A 15606-nucleotide genomic window follows, 5' to 3' on the forward strand; every position below is an offset into this window, starting at 1 on the left:
AACCCCTCCCTCCCCCTCGCGGGCCACGGACCACCAGCCCGTCTCGCCCTGCCCGTCTCTGTCCTCCCCGCTCCCTTCGCCGCCGGGTCCAAACCGAAGGAGCCGCGCCCGTGGAAACCTAGGGTTTCGCCGTCCCCGCCCTCCAAAGGTAACCTCGCGCATGCCACGATTCCTCCCCGAAGCACGGCGCTCGTCCGCGTCCCCCCCCCCCCCCCCCCCCCCCCCCCCCCCCCCTGGATCTGGCGCTCGCTCGGCCGCCTCAGCTCTCCGGAGCTCAGATCTGGCCATTTTTTGTTTTTTCACCATAGGACTCTAGCTCGCCTTTGCTTTGCGTTGATTTTTGTAGCTCCTTCTGACCGGGAGCGCTGGCGGATTCTGGGCATGTAGGGGAGAATACGGTTTAGCTGCGCCAAACCTAGAAATCTGGCAACGGTGCCTGCTACCGAGAATTTGTATGCTGTTTAAGCTGTGAAAAATTGCTCGTGCTTGTCAGGTGCTGCTGACGTTGTTGTTCACTGGGATGCTTTGTTACGGTTTATTGTTCTCTGCTTGTTTGGTCTTGGGGGGTTCATTCATTTTATTCCAAAATATACTGCATGTGTAGATTTTTCCAAAGTCAAACCTTCTAGAGTTTGACCAAGTTCGTAGAAAAGAAACAGTTTTGCTAGAACTCATCTAGATGAGATATAGTTTGGTCTCATTCACCTTTTATAGCCATTGGATGTGATGCTATAAGATGCGTGTGTGCTGACGTGGGTTGTACCTGTTTTTGTTTTCAAGGTGAATGAGACCAAATTATATCTCATCTAAATGAGTTCTAGGCTCTCCCGAAAAGAAAACATTAACATCTGGATGCACTATTTTGTAACAGAGGGAGTATCATGGTCCATGGATGCTACTCCACTCTCTTGTGCTACCGTTTGAAGTGATATAGTATTATCATCCTAGAAATTTTCATTCGCTCATACAGACTCTGACGCTGGTTGATAAACTGTAACAACACTATTTATCGAGTCTGCAATTCAGTAAAACATATTTGCGTTTACCAGTTCGCTGGTCAGATGATCAGTATTGCTGGACACTGAGGTGTTTGAGCTTCCAGTACGTTAGATACTTGGTTATCACTGCAGTTTGCACCCCATTTGGGCAAATGAATCTAGCTAGCAAATGCACAGCTCCTCATAAGTGCCTCAAATGTGCTGATTTTTTGCAAATCTGCTAGTGATGTTTGTCTTTAGTTTCTGTGTAAAATGTCTGGAACAGAGACCGCGTGAATCTGCTATTATCTATTGAGAACGTGTATCATTATTGTCCATGATTAACAGTTCCACTGACTTCTATCTTCGAATAGGTTTTTGGAGAAGAGCTGTTTGTTCAGCGACATGAGGCCAATTTTCTGCGGGAACCTTGACTATGATGCCCGCCAGTCTGAAATCGAGCGTCTTTTCGGCAAATATGGAAGAGTGGAGCGAGTTGACATGAAGACAGGTAAGACTGTTCATGTCCATTCTCTAGATTTAAGTTGCCCCTTTTTACCATCTGATTTGCCGTGGTGGTCTCAGTCATTAAGACAACAAACTCTTCTAAGAAATAAACTTACAAGTGTAATGCTTGAGTAAACAGCTTTAAATTGTGTTTTTTCATATCCAATTTACCTGGTGCAAACTGCTATTTACTCGAGAAGGATATTGATGTGCACAAATACATTAGCTCCATACAAGTCTTCCAAGGGAATGGAGTGAATGGTGTGCTCAGTTAGCTTCAACAAGTTTGGGTGGATGCCAAGTGGAAACAGCCGTCCTCGTTGCTCCAAAGACTGCCATCATTTCTTCAACCATCCCCGGTGCAGTATACTGCGGTCTGTTATAAGATATGATTGGACAAAGTGTATCAGGCCAGAGAATGTTCAACAGAATCAGATTATGTTTATGTTATTTTGTCAAAGTCATTGGACAACTCCAAACCAGGATAAATTTAGAAAAAAGAACTTAATTTCTTAAAGTTTAGGTCCAGTACTCAATTGTTTCTTTGCCGCAGGAATATCATGAAGCATCTGTGCTCATCCTGGTTGATGGACTGGGCTCTACCTTTCCTGCCTGAGCCCCTGCCTCATGCCCTGTCCATTTCCAGGAGTTCACAGTCCACCATGACATCTGTCACTTGGAAACGACCACCTCGTGACTGATGTCTTACTTTTACATCAATGTTGCACCCTCCTCCCCCGCCCGGTTACACTCTCCCACGTCGATCCAACCATGCCAATCTCATGGCCGGCTGGAGAAGAGTAGAGGTTCCACCGGCAGCACCACCACCTCTTTTGGTGTACCACGAACGTTCGGATTATCATACTCTGACATCATTTAGTGCAACATACAAAAGGTCTGTTTCTATTTGTGCTGACGTATCAATTTGTAGCTTCCCGAGGTGATCTTGCAGTTTTTTATATCTTGCAAAGATTTTGATCACCATACTCGCCTTTATCTGTTTACCCTAAGGGTTAGTAAAATGTGTGAGTTACTTTAAATAACTAGTCACTTTTCCATGTTCAACGTTGAAGGATTTGCGTTCGTCTACATGGAAGATGAACGTGATGCTGAAGATGCTATCCATAGACTTGACAGAACTGACTTTGGTAGAAAAGCGAGGAGACTGAGAGTCGAATGGACAAAGGTGTGCAGTTGTAAACAAATAATAAAAGTCATCTCTCAGTAGCCTTATTTTTCTTAATACCTGCCGTCTATTATTTGTGTAGGAGGATCGCAGTGGTGGTCGGAAAGGAAATGGGAAGAGATCTCCAAGCAGCGTGAAACCAACCAAAACCTTGTTTGTGATTAACTTTGATCCGATCAACACAAGGACAAGAGATCTGGAGAAGCACTTTGATCTGTATGGCAAGATTGCAAATATCAGAATCAGAAGGAACTTTGCATTTGTCCAGTATGAAACACAGGAGGATGCTACTAAAGCTCTGGACGCTACTAATGGAAGGTACTAACACTTGTTTCTTGATGTGCTTGTAAGGAGTACTTGCCCTGTTATTACATATATGGCCTGCAGTAATAGCTTGATTGTAACTGAATTCATTCTTTTGGCAGCACTGTGATGGACAGGGTCATCTCTGTTGAGTATGCACTTCGTGACGATGATGAAAAAAGGAACGGGTACAGTCCAGACAGGAGAGGAGGCCGTGATAGATCTCCTGACAGAAGGGACAATCGTGGTAGGTCGGCAAGTCCTTATGGCAGAGGGCGAGAAAGGGGCAGCCCAGACTATGGCAGGGGCAGGGAGAGGGGCAGCCCGGACTATGGCAAGGGTGGTGCCAGAGATAGCCCTGACTATGTCCGTGGTGGAAGCCCATACGGCGGCAAAGGGGATGACAGGGCTAGCCCCAAGTATGACCGTGAACGCCGTGAAGCCAGTCCTGCCTATGACAGGCGCCGAAGGTTAGTACGCTCAAAATGCTTCCTTGTGCTTGCTAAATCGCGTTGAGGCGCCACACTGAGCTTATTTTCCACTGCGCAGCCGCTCGCCTGCAAGGTCGCCTGCAAGGGAAGATAGGGACTGAAACTGTACCATGGATGGTTGCGCTCAACGCCACCTGCTTCGGACCAAATGGCTGCACCCGTCATAGTGTGATGCTCACTCAAGTTGGTTATGTTAAGTAGCCAGAAACTTCTGTAATATCTCTCTATTAGCTAGCTCTAGCTGAATGCTTTGTCGATTTGGTTTGAACTGTGATGATTGTTAGCTTAAACTTTGTCCAAACGGATTCTTCCAGTGAGACCATTTGCGGAGCGATGAGATGTACCGTGTATCGACCGACAGCACTATTCTAGCTTTGCACTTTGGTTATTCTTTCATGTTCCTATTCTCTGCTGTTGTTTCTGTTTTGTGCTGGTCGACATGTCCAGGGTTCTATTGTAGCAATATGCCAGCAGCATAGCCCTGGACATGTTGCAAGCAGTGTTGCTTTCTTGGATTTCTGGGCAATTTTTAAATGGTTGATTATCAATTCATGTGGATGGAATTTCACATGAAGCTGTTTAATTCTTCCACTCCCAAGATGAACTATAAATATGGGCATATCATACTTCTGCGAAATAAGAGGGTTACTGCATGCGTGTGTTTGCACAACTATGTCTTTTTTAGCTTAAACTATGTTTTTTAGGGAGCTTGCATACTCACTTTTTTTTGTCGGATATGGGGACGCTCGGACACATCGGTCTAACGGGCTAGGCCCGCACCAAAACCCATCAGTTTGACAGGCGCCTCCTTTGGATTAGGTGAGGACGCATTCATGTCGCTCCTCCGTTGCCCGGCGCCAAATCTCATTGGTCTGGCAGGCGCCTCCTCCGGTTTAGGTGAGGACGCATTCATGTCACCGCTCTCCGATCGCCACAACGTTCATTAAGCTATGCTAACCACTATAGCCAGTAAACAATTGTGATTGATGTTAACACTAACTATATAAGACCAAGCGTGCGCGCTATTTATTAATCACTTAGATTTTTTTAAACGGGGATTTGAAAAGGTTAATCGACTTCGCGACAAAAATTCATCATTTTGGAAGAAAAGTTCACACACTTTAAAAAATTCATCATTTTTTTAAAAAGTTCATCAATTTTGAAAAAGAAATCATCAATATTGAAAAAGGTTCATCGATTTTGACAAAAAAGTTCATTGAGTTTGAAAATTAGTTCACCGATTTTGAAAAAAGTTCTCAAATTTGAAGAAAAAAAGCATCAATTTTGGAAAAACTTCATCGGATTTGAAAATGGTTCATCCTTTTTGAAAAACAGTTCATCAATTGAGAAAAAGAAATCATCAATATTGAAAAAGGTTCATCGATTTTGACAAAAAGTTCATCGAGTTTGAAAATTAGTTCACTGATTTTGAAAAAAGTTCACAAATTTGAAGAAAAAAAGCATCGATTTTGAAAAGAGTTCATCGAAGTTGAAAAAAAGTTCATCGGATATGAAAAAAATTCATCGGATTTGGAAAAGGTTCATCAGATATGAAAAAAGTTCATCAAATTTGAAAAACAATCATCAATATAAAGAGAATGTTCACGAATTTGAAAAAAAGTTCAATGAATTTTAAAAAATTTCATCTAGTTTCGAAAAATGTTGACTGATTTGAAATGTTCGTCGAACATAGAAGAAGGACATCTTTTTTCAGTTCGAACAAAGAATAAAAAACAGAACAAAACCGTTGCGAATAAGAAAAGGACAAAAAATGAAAAAAAAATTGAAAGAAGGAAAAGATGTTAGAAGAAAAGGATGAAGAAGCAATACCTGATCACCTAACGCGGGTTGGTGGACTGGTTAGTGCATCGTGTTACCAACCCTCAAGACGCAGGATCTAATCCCTTTGAACTGGGAGTGTTTTTTTGGCTTCCAGAATAAGCTGCCCCCTACCTAGCTTATTCTAGAAGCCCAACCAATTTTTTTTAGAAGCCTACTAGTCAAGTCTTAACTACTAGGCGACTAGTAGGCTTCTAAATAAATAAATTTAGTTGGGCTTCTAGAATAAGCTAGGTAGGGGGCAGCTTATTTCAGCTTATTCTAGAAGCCACCAAAAGAACTGGCCCTAAATCCGGTTATTAGCTACTACAAGCTGCTGACACCGGAGCGCTAGACAGAGATCCAGGCGAGATGCGCGCCTCAAGCATTACGATCTGCCTTACTTCGGACAAGGAGGTGCCGGAGGAGGAGATGGTGGTGACGGACGAGGAGATGCAAGAGGCGAAGCAGGGGGAGGAAGAGCCACCGTTGTACAAGGAGGAGGCATCGATGCCTGAACAAGTCGAATTCGGCATGGAGGACGTGTTGGCGGAGTTTGAGCTCAACCAAGCGGAGGAGGTGGCGGACAATAGGCCATTCTCGAGTTCATTCAGTCCAAGGCGGAGATGACGACGAAGGGTGAACTGTCCCTTCCTCCATGGAGTCTGAGCTGAAGGAAATATGCCCTAGATGCAATAATAAAGTTGTTATTTATATTTTATTATATCATGATAAATGTTTATTATTCATGCTAGAATTGCATTAATCGGAAACTTAGTACATGTGTGAATACATAGAGAAAACAGAGTGTCCCTAGTATGCCTCTACTTGATTAGCTTATTTATCAAAGATGGTTATGTTTCCTAGCCATAGACATGTGTTGTCATTTGATGAGAGGATCACATCATTAGAGAATGATATGATGGACAAGACCCATCCGTTAGCTTAGCATTATGATCGTTAAGTTTCATTGCTATTGCTTTCTTCATGACTTATACATGTTCCTCTGACTACGAGATTATGCAACTCTCGATAACCGGAGGAACACCTTGTGTGCTATCACACGTCACAACGTATCTGGGTGATTATAAAGATGCTCTACAGGTGTCTTCAAAGGTGTTTGTTAGGTTGGCATAGATCGAGATTAGGATTTGTCACTCTGTGTATCGGAGAGGTATCTCTGGGCCCTCTCGGTAATGATCATCACTATAAGCCTTGCAAGCAATGTGACTAATGAGTTAGTTACGGAATGATGCATTACGGAACAAGTAAAGAGACTTGCCGGTAACGAGAGTGAACTAGGCATGTGATACCGACGATCGAATCTCGGGCAAGTAACATACCGATGACAAAGGGAACAACGTATGTTGTTATGCGGTTTGACCGATAAAGATCTTCGTAGAATATGTAGGAGCCAATATGAGCATCCAGGTTCCGCTATTGGTTATTGATCGGAGATGTGTCTCGGTCATGTCTACATAGTTCTCGAACCCGTAGGGTCCGCACGCTTAACGTTCGATGACGATTTATATTATGAGTTATGTGATTTGATGACCGAAGTTTTTTCGGAGTCCCGGATGAGATCAGGGACATGACGAGGAGTCTCGAAATGGTTGAGACGTAAAGATCAATATATTGGAAGGCTATATTCGGACATCGGAAAGGTTCTGAGTGGTTCGGGTATTTTTTGGAGTACCAGAGAGTTACGGGAATTCGCCGGGAGAAGTATTGGGCCTTCATGGGCCTTAGTGGAAAGGAGAGAAGGGCCACAAGGGGAGGCCGCGCGTCCCCCCATGGGCTGACCCGAATTGGACTAGGGAGGGGGCGGCGCCCCCCTCTTTCCTTCTCCCTCTCCTACTCCTTCCCTCTCTCCCCTCTTGGAAAAGGAAGGGGACTCCAACTAGGATTGGGAATCCTAGTTGGACTCCCCCTATAGGCGCACCCCTCCTAGGCCGGCCTCCTCTTTCCCCCTCCTTTATATACGTGGGCAAGGGGGGCACCCCAAAGACACACAAGTTTCTCTTAGCCGTGTGCGGTGCCCCCCTCCACAGTTACACACCTCGGTCATATCGTCGTAGTGCTTAGGCGAAGCCCTACGCCGGTAACTTCATCAACACCGTCACCACGCCGTCGTGCTGATGGAACTCTCCCACGGCCTCAACTGGATCAAGAGTTCGAGGGATGTCACCCAGCTGAACGTGTGCTGAACGCGGAGGTGCCATACGTTCGGTGCTTGGATCGGTTGGACCGCGAAGATGTTCGACTACATCAACCGCGTTACTAAACGCTTCCGCTTTTGGTCTACGAGGGTACATGGACACACTCTCCCCGGTCGTTGCTATTCTTCTCCTAGATAGATCTTGCGTGATCGTAGGTAAATTTTTGAAATACTACGTTCCCCAACAGTGGCATCCGAGCCAGGTCTATGCGTAGATGTTATATGCACGAGTAGAACATAGAGAGTTATGGGCGATAATAGTCATACTGCTTACTAGCATGTCATACTTTGATTCGGCGGTATTGTTGGATGAAGCGGCCCAGACCAACAACATTACATGACCGCGTTCATGAGACTGGTTCTACCGCCGTGCTTCGCACACAGGTGGCTAGTGGGTGTCTGTTTCTCCAACTTTAGTTGAATCGAGTTTGACTACGCCCGGTCCTTGTTGAAGGTTAAAACAACATACTTGACGAAAAATCGTTGTGGTTTTGATGCGTAGGTAAGAACGGTTCTTGCTAGAAACCCGTAGCAGCCACGTAAAACTTGCAACAACAAAGTAGAGGACATCTAACTTGTTTTTGCAGGGCTTGCTGTGATGTGATATGGTCAAGACGCGATGATATATAAATTGTTGTATGATGATCATGTTTTGTAACAGTTATCGGCAACTGGCAGGAGCCTTATGGTTGTCGCTTTATTGTATGAAATGCAATCGCCATGTAATTGCTTTACTTTATCACTAAGCGGTAGCGATAGTCGTAGAAGCAATAGTTGGCAAGACGACAACGATGCTTCGATGGAGATCAAGGTGTCAAGCCGGTGACGATGGTGATCATGATGGTGCTTTGGAGATGGATATGAAAGGCACAAGATGATGATGGCCATATCATATCACTTATTTGATTGCATGTGATGTTATCTTTTATGCATCTTATTTTGCTTAGTACGGCGGTAGCATTATAAGATGATATCTCACTAAAATTTCAAGGTATAAGTGTTCTCCCTGAGTATGCACCGTTGCGACAGTTCTTCGTGCCGAGACACCACGTGATGATCGGGTGTGATAAGCTCTACGTTCACATACAACGGGTGCAAGCCAGTTTTGCACACGCAGAATACTTGGGTTAAACTTGACGAGCCTAGCATATGCAGATATGGCCTCGGAACACTGACACCGAAAGGTCGAGCGTGAATCATATAGTAGATATGATCAACATAGTGATGTTCACCATTGAAAACTTCTCCATCTCACGTGATGACCGGACATGGTTTAGTTGATATGGATCACATGATCATTTAGATGACTAGAGGGATGTCTATCTAAGTGGGAGTTCTTAAGTAATATGATTAATTGAACATTAATTTATCATGAATTTAGTCCTGATAGTATTTGCATAACTATGTTGTAGATCAATAGCTCGCGATGTAGCTCCCCGTTTATTTTTGATATGTTCCTAGAGAAAAACTATGTTGAGAGATGATAGTAGTAATGATGTAGACTAGGTCCGTGATCTGATGATTATCCTCGTAGCTGCACAGAAGAATTATGTCCTTGATGCACCGCTAGGTGACGGACCTATTGCAGGAGCAGATAACAGACGTTATGAACGTTTAGCAAGCTCGGTATGATAACTACTTGATAGTTTAGTGCGCCATGCTTTACGGCTTAGAACCGGGACTTCAAAAACATTTTGAACGCCACGGAGCATATAAGATGTTCCAAGAGCTGAAATTGGTATTTCAGACTCATGCCCGAATCGAGAGGTATGAGACCTCTGACAAGTACTTTTCCTACAAGATGGAGGAGAATAGCTCAACCAGTGAGCATGTGCTCAGATTGTTTGAGTACTACAATCGCTTGAATCAAGTGGGAGTTAATCTTCCAGATAAAATAGTGATTGACAGAGTTCTATAGTCACTATCACCACTACAAAAAAATACACTTCCGTGATGATACGTGTTTGTCACAGTAGGTCGCGTTTTTTTTCATGCATGTACATCCATGACAAATTTATGACAGAATCAAGATAGTCATACCTGTGCTGTCGTAGAAGTGTTCCATGACATTACCAAAATTATCATCACGGAAGTGTCCACTTCCATGACGATAAATCGCGCGTCACAGAAGTGCTTTCGTCAAGGGTGACCGACACGTGGCATCCACCGTAACGGAACACCGTTAAGATATCGGGTCGGATTTTGGATCCGATAACCCGTTAACAGCCCTGACCAATGGGAAATTTCCACGTGTAAAATTCTGATTGGCCGAAGGGAACACCTGTCAGCTCGTCAGTGGGCCAGATGTCGCCCGTCCATTGGAGGAGACATGCCAATGATACGTCGACACGTGGCTGGGCCCAACAGAGGCCCATATAGGTTAAAAAGGCCGGCCCAGTCAAAGGCCCGTAGAACTTAATCAGGTACTAGTGGGCCAGCCCAATAACGACCTGCTTAATAAAGGCCCATTTACGGCCCGAAGCCAGATCTGGCCCGTTAATTGTTCGCCCAATATTTGGGCCCATTTACGGCCCGAAGCCAGATCTGGCCCGTTAATTGTTCGCCCAATATTTGGGCCCATTTGCGGCCCGAAGCCAGATCTGGCCCGTTAATTGTTCGCCGAATATTTGGGCCCAACTACAGCCCAGTGACTTTCGGCCTGTTAGAGGCCTGATGTAGACATGGGCCCATTTCAGCCCGGTGTGACTTTCGGCCTGGGAATGGCCCGTGCTGCCCATGGGCCATATATGGTCCGACGGGACATCGGGCCCACTAACGGCCCGTGCTAAAGGTGGCAACAGTTAAGCCCAACGTGACTTTGGGCCTGTTAAAGGCCTGTCGCGTAATTCGGCCCGTTGATGCCTGTGCTAAGCTTTCGGCCTCTTAAAGGCCCATGATATCAGTGGGCCAACTAAGGCCCGAGATATGTTTCGGCCTGGTAACGGCCCGTGAGCTAACTGGGCCCAAAACGGCCCGGTCTACATTTCGGCCTGCTGAAGGCCCGTCGACGACTAGTGAAAATTGAGGCCCAACATGCATTTTGGCCTGCTAAAGGCCCGTGGTTTCATCTCGGCCGTAACAGGCCAGTACAATATTCAGCCTGTTAATGGCCCAACGCTACCTGGGCCAAACTAAGCGCTGGGTCGACAAAAGGCCCAACTAAAATATAGGCCGGTGTAAGTTTGGGCCTGGCGCAATGTGTGAAGGCCCCAATCATTCGGGCCCAAGAAAGACGCAGGCCGGCCCAATTGTGGCCCGCTAAAAACCTGGCCCGTTAGAGTCGAATGTTTCGGTCCGGTCGACTACATCTGATTTTTTTTCAGATAGCGAATGATGGCAGTAACTAGTAGGAATTAAGAACAAACCTACTCTATACAATAAAGAAATTACGGCATAGTAACTAAGAATAAACCTACACTATACAATAAAGGATTTAAGGTATATTACATCCACTGGGCATCGAAGTTCGCCACCAGTGATCATAAAGCGCAACGAAGAAGCAGATTACAAAAACTGGGCACCATTGCAGCGTAACAAAATAATACTGAACCGAGACCACTTCCAAGACAGTTCAAGAAAGGTTAGCCTTGCGGGGGAACTGCTGCGCAAGCTGCTGAGCAAGGCTGTGAGACCGGCCTAGCATGTCGGTCATAGCTTCCAGGTGTAGCTGTTTAGCGATGAGGTTCTCATTGGTGTTCTCCGCAATCTTTCTTAGAGATAGGACTTCAAGTCGAAGTTGAGTTGCAGAATGCCTTTCTGCTAGAACTTGGGACTGAAGAAGTCGAACTGATTCAGACAACGAATTCTGTGAGCTTGTCTGACTGTTAGTCTCAAGTAACTTGAACACTGCATCAAGACAAGACTTTGGGGTTGTCTCGCTATCTTCAAGATGTTTTGCCTTCTTTGCTGCAATATATGTTGGGTTTGTCTCACAGCCTTCAGCAGACTTGTGCATGCCATCAGGCATATCACCCTGAAACAAAGCAGAGAGATGACAGGTTTTGCACGTGTATAAACAAAGATGATAACTGTTCTGTCAATTCTATCCAATTTCAAATTAGAAAATAAAGAGTAAGTTCAAAATATCAATAGCATAATTTGGCATTGTTCATAATGCGGGGAGCTTCACCACACTACTGGATTACCATGTCAACATAACAAGCATAGATGAAGGGCAAAGAAAATCATTGTATCTATTTTGGATAATGTGCATGGCATGTTGTTCATATCATCAGCCACATCAGTAAGATAAAACAGGAGATGACAAGGTGCAAACGTGGGCTGCTTCACCACACACTGGATTATAGATCCACAAAAACAAGCATACATATAGGGAGTATTAAGTAATGTGCATGGTATGAATAAGGAATTTGGTTTTACAAGTAAAACTTAGAACTTACGGTTCTTACGAACATGCATTTTGGTAGAAACAGCAAACTAAACAGCAGTAAACGATAGGGAGTATGAGCAAATTAAACAGCAGTTGAGGATAAAGGCTTTAGAAGGACTGACTTACATTAACAGTTAACACCGGCTTTATAATGCCCTTCTCCATGTCAAGGGAAGGATAACTCAAGAATTTCAGCACAGAATCTTCTTCATAAGCATTGCCTGTACTCTACATTTTGTAGAGAGTAATTATAGATATGATAATACTGGAAGGGATAGAGGATAATGAAGATAAGATGCAGATTGATGCTACATAATCAACTACCAATCCCTGGAAGTACAAGCGTTACAGGACAAAATGTACTGACAAGAGCAATGGGCTACACTTCTGCACTGGCATTGTCTGTGTATTCTACTTGTTGGTAAGATTAAATATAGATCTGATCTTTTTTAGTAAATGGTGGGCGAGGGAGATAAGATGCAGAATGCTACAAAATGAACCAATCCCTCTTCCCATAATACAAGAGTGTTTTGAACACTGGTGTACTGTACAAAACGTTCTTATATTATGGGACGGAGGGAGTAGCTGTTAATGTAAGTACAGTGATAGACCACGTTCAGTCCTTACAAGAGGACTGCAGAGCTAAACCTCTTCAAAAGCATTGGGTTGATTCTAAATTTATGTAAGAGTCCATACGGATCTTATAATGTCCACCAAATGGACGATTACGAGGCTAACATGTGCAGTGATGCTACATAATCAAACAGCTATGAAAGTAAGTATGGTCATACAGGGCAAGAGGTACTCACAAGAGCAATGCAGTGTGCAGTATAGTTGCGAGATTCTGTGGTCCCTTGAGAACGAATGTTCTTCTGCTAACAGTTTTCGTACAAGTGAGACATTAAGGCAAATGCAGAAATGTAGTTCAAATTGTGATGTGATATCATAGACAGTACCTTACGCTGCAGCCGAGACCAATGTGTAACAAGATTATTCCAGTCACCGTCGGATAAATGTAGCACCGGAGACTTTACAGAAATTTCGTTCAGAGGCTTGCCATCGAAGTGCGCTTGCCTCAGGTAGGAACGATACTTCATCAACGAGTGCTTGAAAAGCGCAACCAACCCTTGCTCGTCATCACAATCCAGTTTGCTCCTCGCCTATTTAAAAGAATGAAATCTTGTGTCTTCTGTCAGCAGAAACATATGCAGTAATGACCATGAATAACATTAGTACATTACTTACGCGTAAGTTGCGGAGGAAGACTGGAAATTGTTCTGTGTCTGCGGTATAATCTTTCCATGAAGGAAAGATGCGCACAAAGTTCCTGACAACAACATAAGCTTCGTCTTCTAAACTGGGAAGAAATGGAACAGGGGTCCTATTTGCTGCAATTGGGGCTCTCTCTGGTTCGAAAAGGGATTTGGCAACTGGATTTGGTGTACTCTTTGCTGGAATGGGGGTTTTGCGTCGTACAGCTGGTGCTATGTCAACTGGCATAATCATACTGTTTGCTGCAGTTGGGGTCTGCTGAGTTGGGGCATCAGAAATGACCAGTGTAGTAGGGCTAGAGTCTGCTAGAGTTGGGGTATTTTGTGGGTCAGGTGATATTGCAACTACACCTAATGGGCTATTTGATTTATCAGGTGCCACTACCTTTTCCAAATACTTTGCTTGTGCTCCTCCACGATCAGCAATCGCCCTCTTCCTTTTGAACGTCTGATACACAAGAACAACATTTGAATGGATAAATATGGTATGATGACAGATGGAATATGTACTGAAAATGGATAGGCAGGGCGTATTCACATACACGATGTGTAAACTAAGCTAATGGCAGTTCAACAAAGTAGAAGCAATGCAAAGCATCAGTTGCAAGATATGTGCGAGCAATGTAACCTTGGAAAGTTAGAGCAAGTACCTTGATGGGTGAATAAGATAGGGCATCTTCCTCTGACTCCTCCACTAGGGAGCTACATTGACTTAGGTCTCCCTCTAGCTCAGAATCACTGTTAGGATCATATTCTGAGCATGAATCTGTAGGTGGAGAGCGTTTGCATTGCATTGCATCCAGACTTGATTTCAGTCCCTTAATGCCAAGTTTGACAGCCATGGCATTGTTCTGCTTTATTCTTTTCATGCGCGCAAGCTCATAATCATTATGATGCTGTTCAGAATCTGAGATTCATGAAAACATAAAAAGTAGTCAGATTATCTATGGAATGCATTGCGGATTCAACTCGGAGAGTGTCTCCCTATAAACCCCTGCATATGCAAAGTTCACCTCCCCAACCGTGCTGACCAGACCACACACAGAAATACAAACCCCTTATGTCTCTATAACAGGCAGGCACACATTTCAAAACTGAAGTAGGAACATTAGAATCATATGAAATTCGTATTTGAACAAATAAACTAAGCAATTATGAGTGGCGTAATGTTTAGCTTCAAGGGTGGAGTGTTGGTAGTGCGACACAAAGCAAGTAGGCAGATTGTATTCCATGTAAAAGATCGAAACCTATGTAAAAGCTGGAAATGACACTTTCTTTCTATACAATGCAGTGTTCGTTACCCACACATGATGGAAGAGATCACATAGAGAAATACTATTCACTCATGTCTACGGTTCCAGTATTTAGAAACAGGGTGGTCCACCCTAAAAGAATATTGACAACAAATATGACAAGGCAAGCATAGATGTAGTGAATCAATCATTTACTTGTGAGCTTACTAGGACAAGTATGCAGAATTGTAACTGCAGTAAGAGACCGTCCAAAATCTGAATGAAGAAGTTTGTCTAGCACTTATTGTTTGCAACTAATCGACGTGAATAATTGGATATTATATCGAATGAGTAAGAAAGACAAGTAAAATTGTCAACAAACCTGGCTTGCAGTAGTAATCTGGGTCAATGTCACTACGACCAACAATCCAAAATGACTAGTTTCTGTTCCGAGGGCCGGAATTTTGAAAACCCTGTGAACTTTAGAGGTACTAAAGATTACCGAAATACATCTGAACCATTAAGTGTAGGTAGCACTGAGCACACAACAAACCCTAATGACAGTCCTGCCTAATGAGTAATGAATCAATTAGAAAATGGGTGATGAGGAGTGGCTGCTGAGTGTTGAGGACGTATCTCAGGATAAATCGGGTTGGCTTGGTGGGTGCTGCACGCCTGAGCCCTGAACGGACTGGGAAGGTAGGCACGGCGGCGCGCCCGGGCAGCGGTGACGCTGTTGGGCGAGCGGCTCCTGGCCTCCTGTTAGTCCGGCGTCTCCTCCTAGAGTCATGCCGTCCGGGGACGGCAAGTCGCCGGCGAGGCAGGCGGCTGGGGGCGAGTAGAGATCGGAAGCGCGCAGCAGAACAGAGGGGAATCGGGGCCTGGGACGACCCAAAATCCCAGGGTGGGCCGGCCCACCGTGGGCACCCTGTAGAGATACACACCCGAGCGGCGAACATGCATTTTCGAAACTAATTTAGGAACATTTAGCTGACCAATTAAACAACTCTGTTTTAATAATATCAGATTCGTATTTGAACAACTAAGCTTGTTTAGCTTGATGGGTGGAGCAGTGTTATTATGACACGAAGCACGTATTCTGATCGTATAGTGATCATAAAAGGGGGAAACTCTAAGCATATTTTTTTTAGCAAAAGAGGGTTTCCCCTCCGATTTCTATTAAAGAAACCACCACGGAACCAACATGATCAAT

The 15606-nt window shown here is 44.3% G+C and overlaps 1 protein-coding gene across 2 annotated transcripts; it reads left to right on the forward strand.

Annotated features, from left to right (window-relative positions):
• LOC123143365 (serine/arginine-rich splicing factor RS41) lies at window positions 1-3871 on the forward strand. 2 transcript variants are annotated; one of them, XM_044562281.1, is made up of 7 exons: window positions 75-148; window positions 1352-1488; window positions 2038-2379; window positions 2558-2670; window positions 2753-2988; window positions 3096-3443; window positions 3523-3871. In XM_044562281.1, the coding sequence occupies exons 4-7, from the start codon at window positions 2575-2577 to the stop codon at window positions 3563-3565; spliced, it is 723 nt and encodes a 240-aa protein (XP_044418216.1). In that variant the 5' UTR covers window positions 75-148; window positions 1352-1488; window positions 2038-2379; window positions 2558-2574; the 3' UTR covers window positions 3566-3871. The 2 variants fall into 2 exon arrangements, with proteins under 2 accessions (XP_044418215.1, XP_044418216.1); XM_044562280.1 differs by lacking the exon at window positions 2038-2379 and having other exon boundaries at window positions 1-148.
• Window positions 3872-15606: the final 11735 nt, after the last annotated feature.

This window comes from Triticum aestivum, chromosome 6D (assembly GCF_018294505.1).
Source record: "Triticum aestivum cultivar Chinese Spring chromosome 6D, IWGSC CS RefSeq v2.1, whole genome shotgun sequence".
Classification (NCBI taxonomy): Eukaryota; Viridiplantae; Streptophyta; class Magnoliopsida; order Poales; family Poaceae; genus Triticum; species Triticum aestivum.

Excerpts from the sequence above, each read along its gene's own strand:
- LOC123143365 (XM_044562280.1), top strand. The coding sequence starts at position 1,383 with ATGAGGCCAATTTTCTGCGGGAACCTTGACTATGATGCCCGCCAGTCT. Across the intron at positions 1,489-2,557 it reads GCGAGTTGACATGAAGACAG|GATTTGCGTTCGTCTACATG; the intron begins GTAAGACTGTTC and ends TCAACGTTGAAG. Across the intron at positions 2,989-3,095 it reads CTGGACGCTACTAATGGAAG|CACTGTGATGGACAGGGTCA; the intron begins GTACTAACACTT and ends TTCTTTTGGCAG.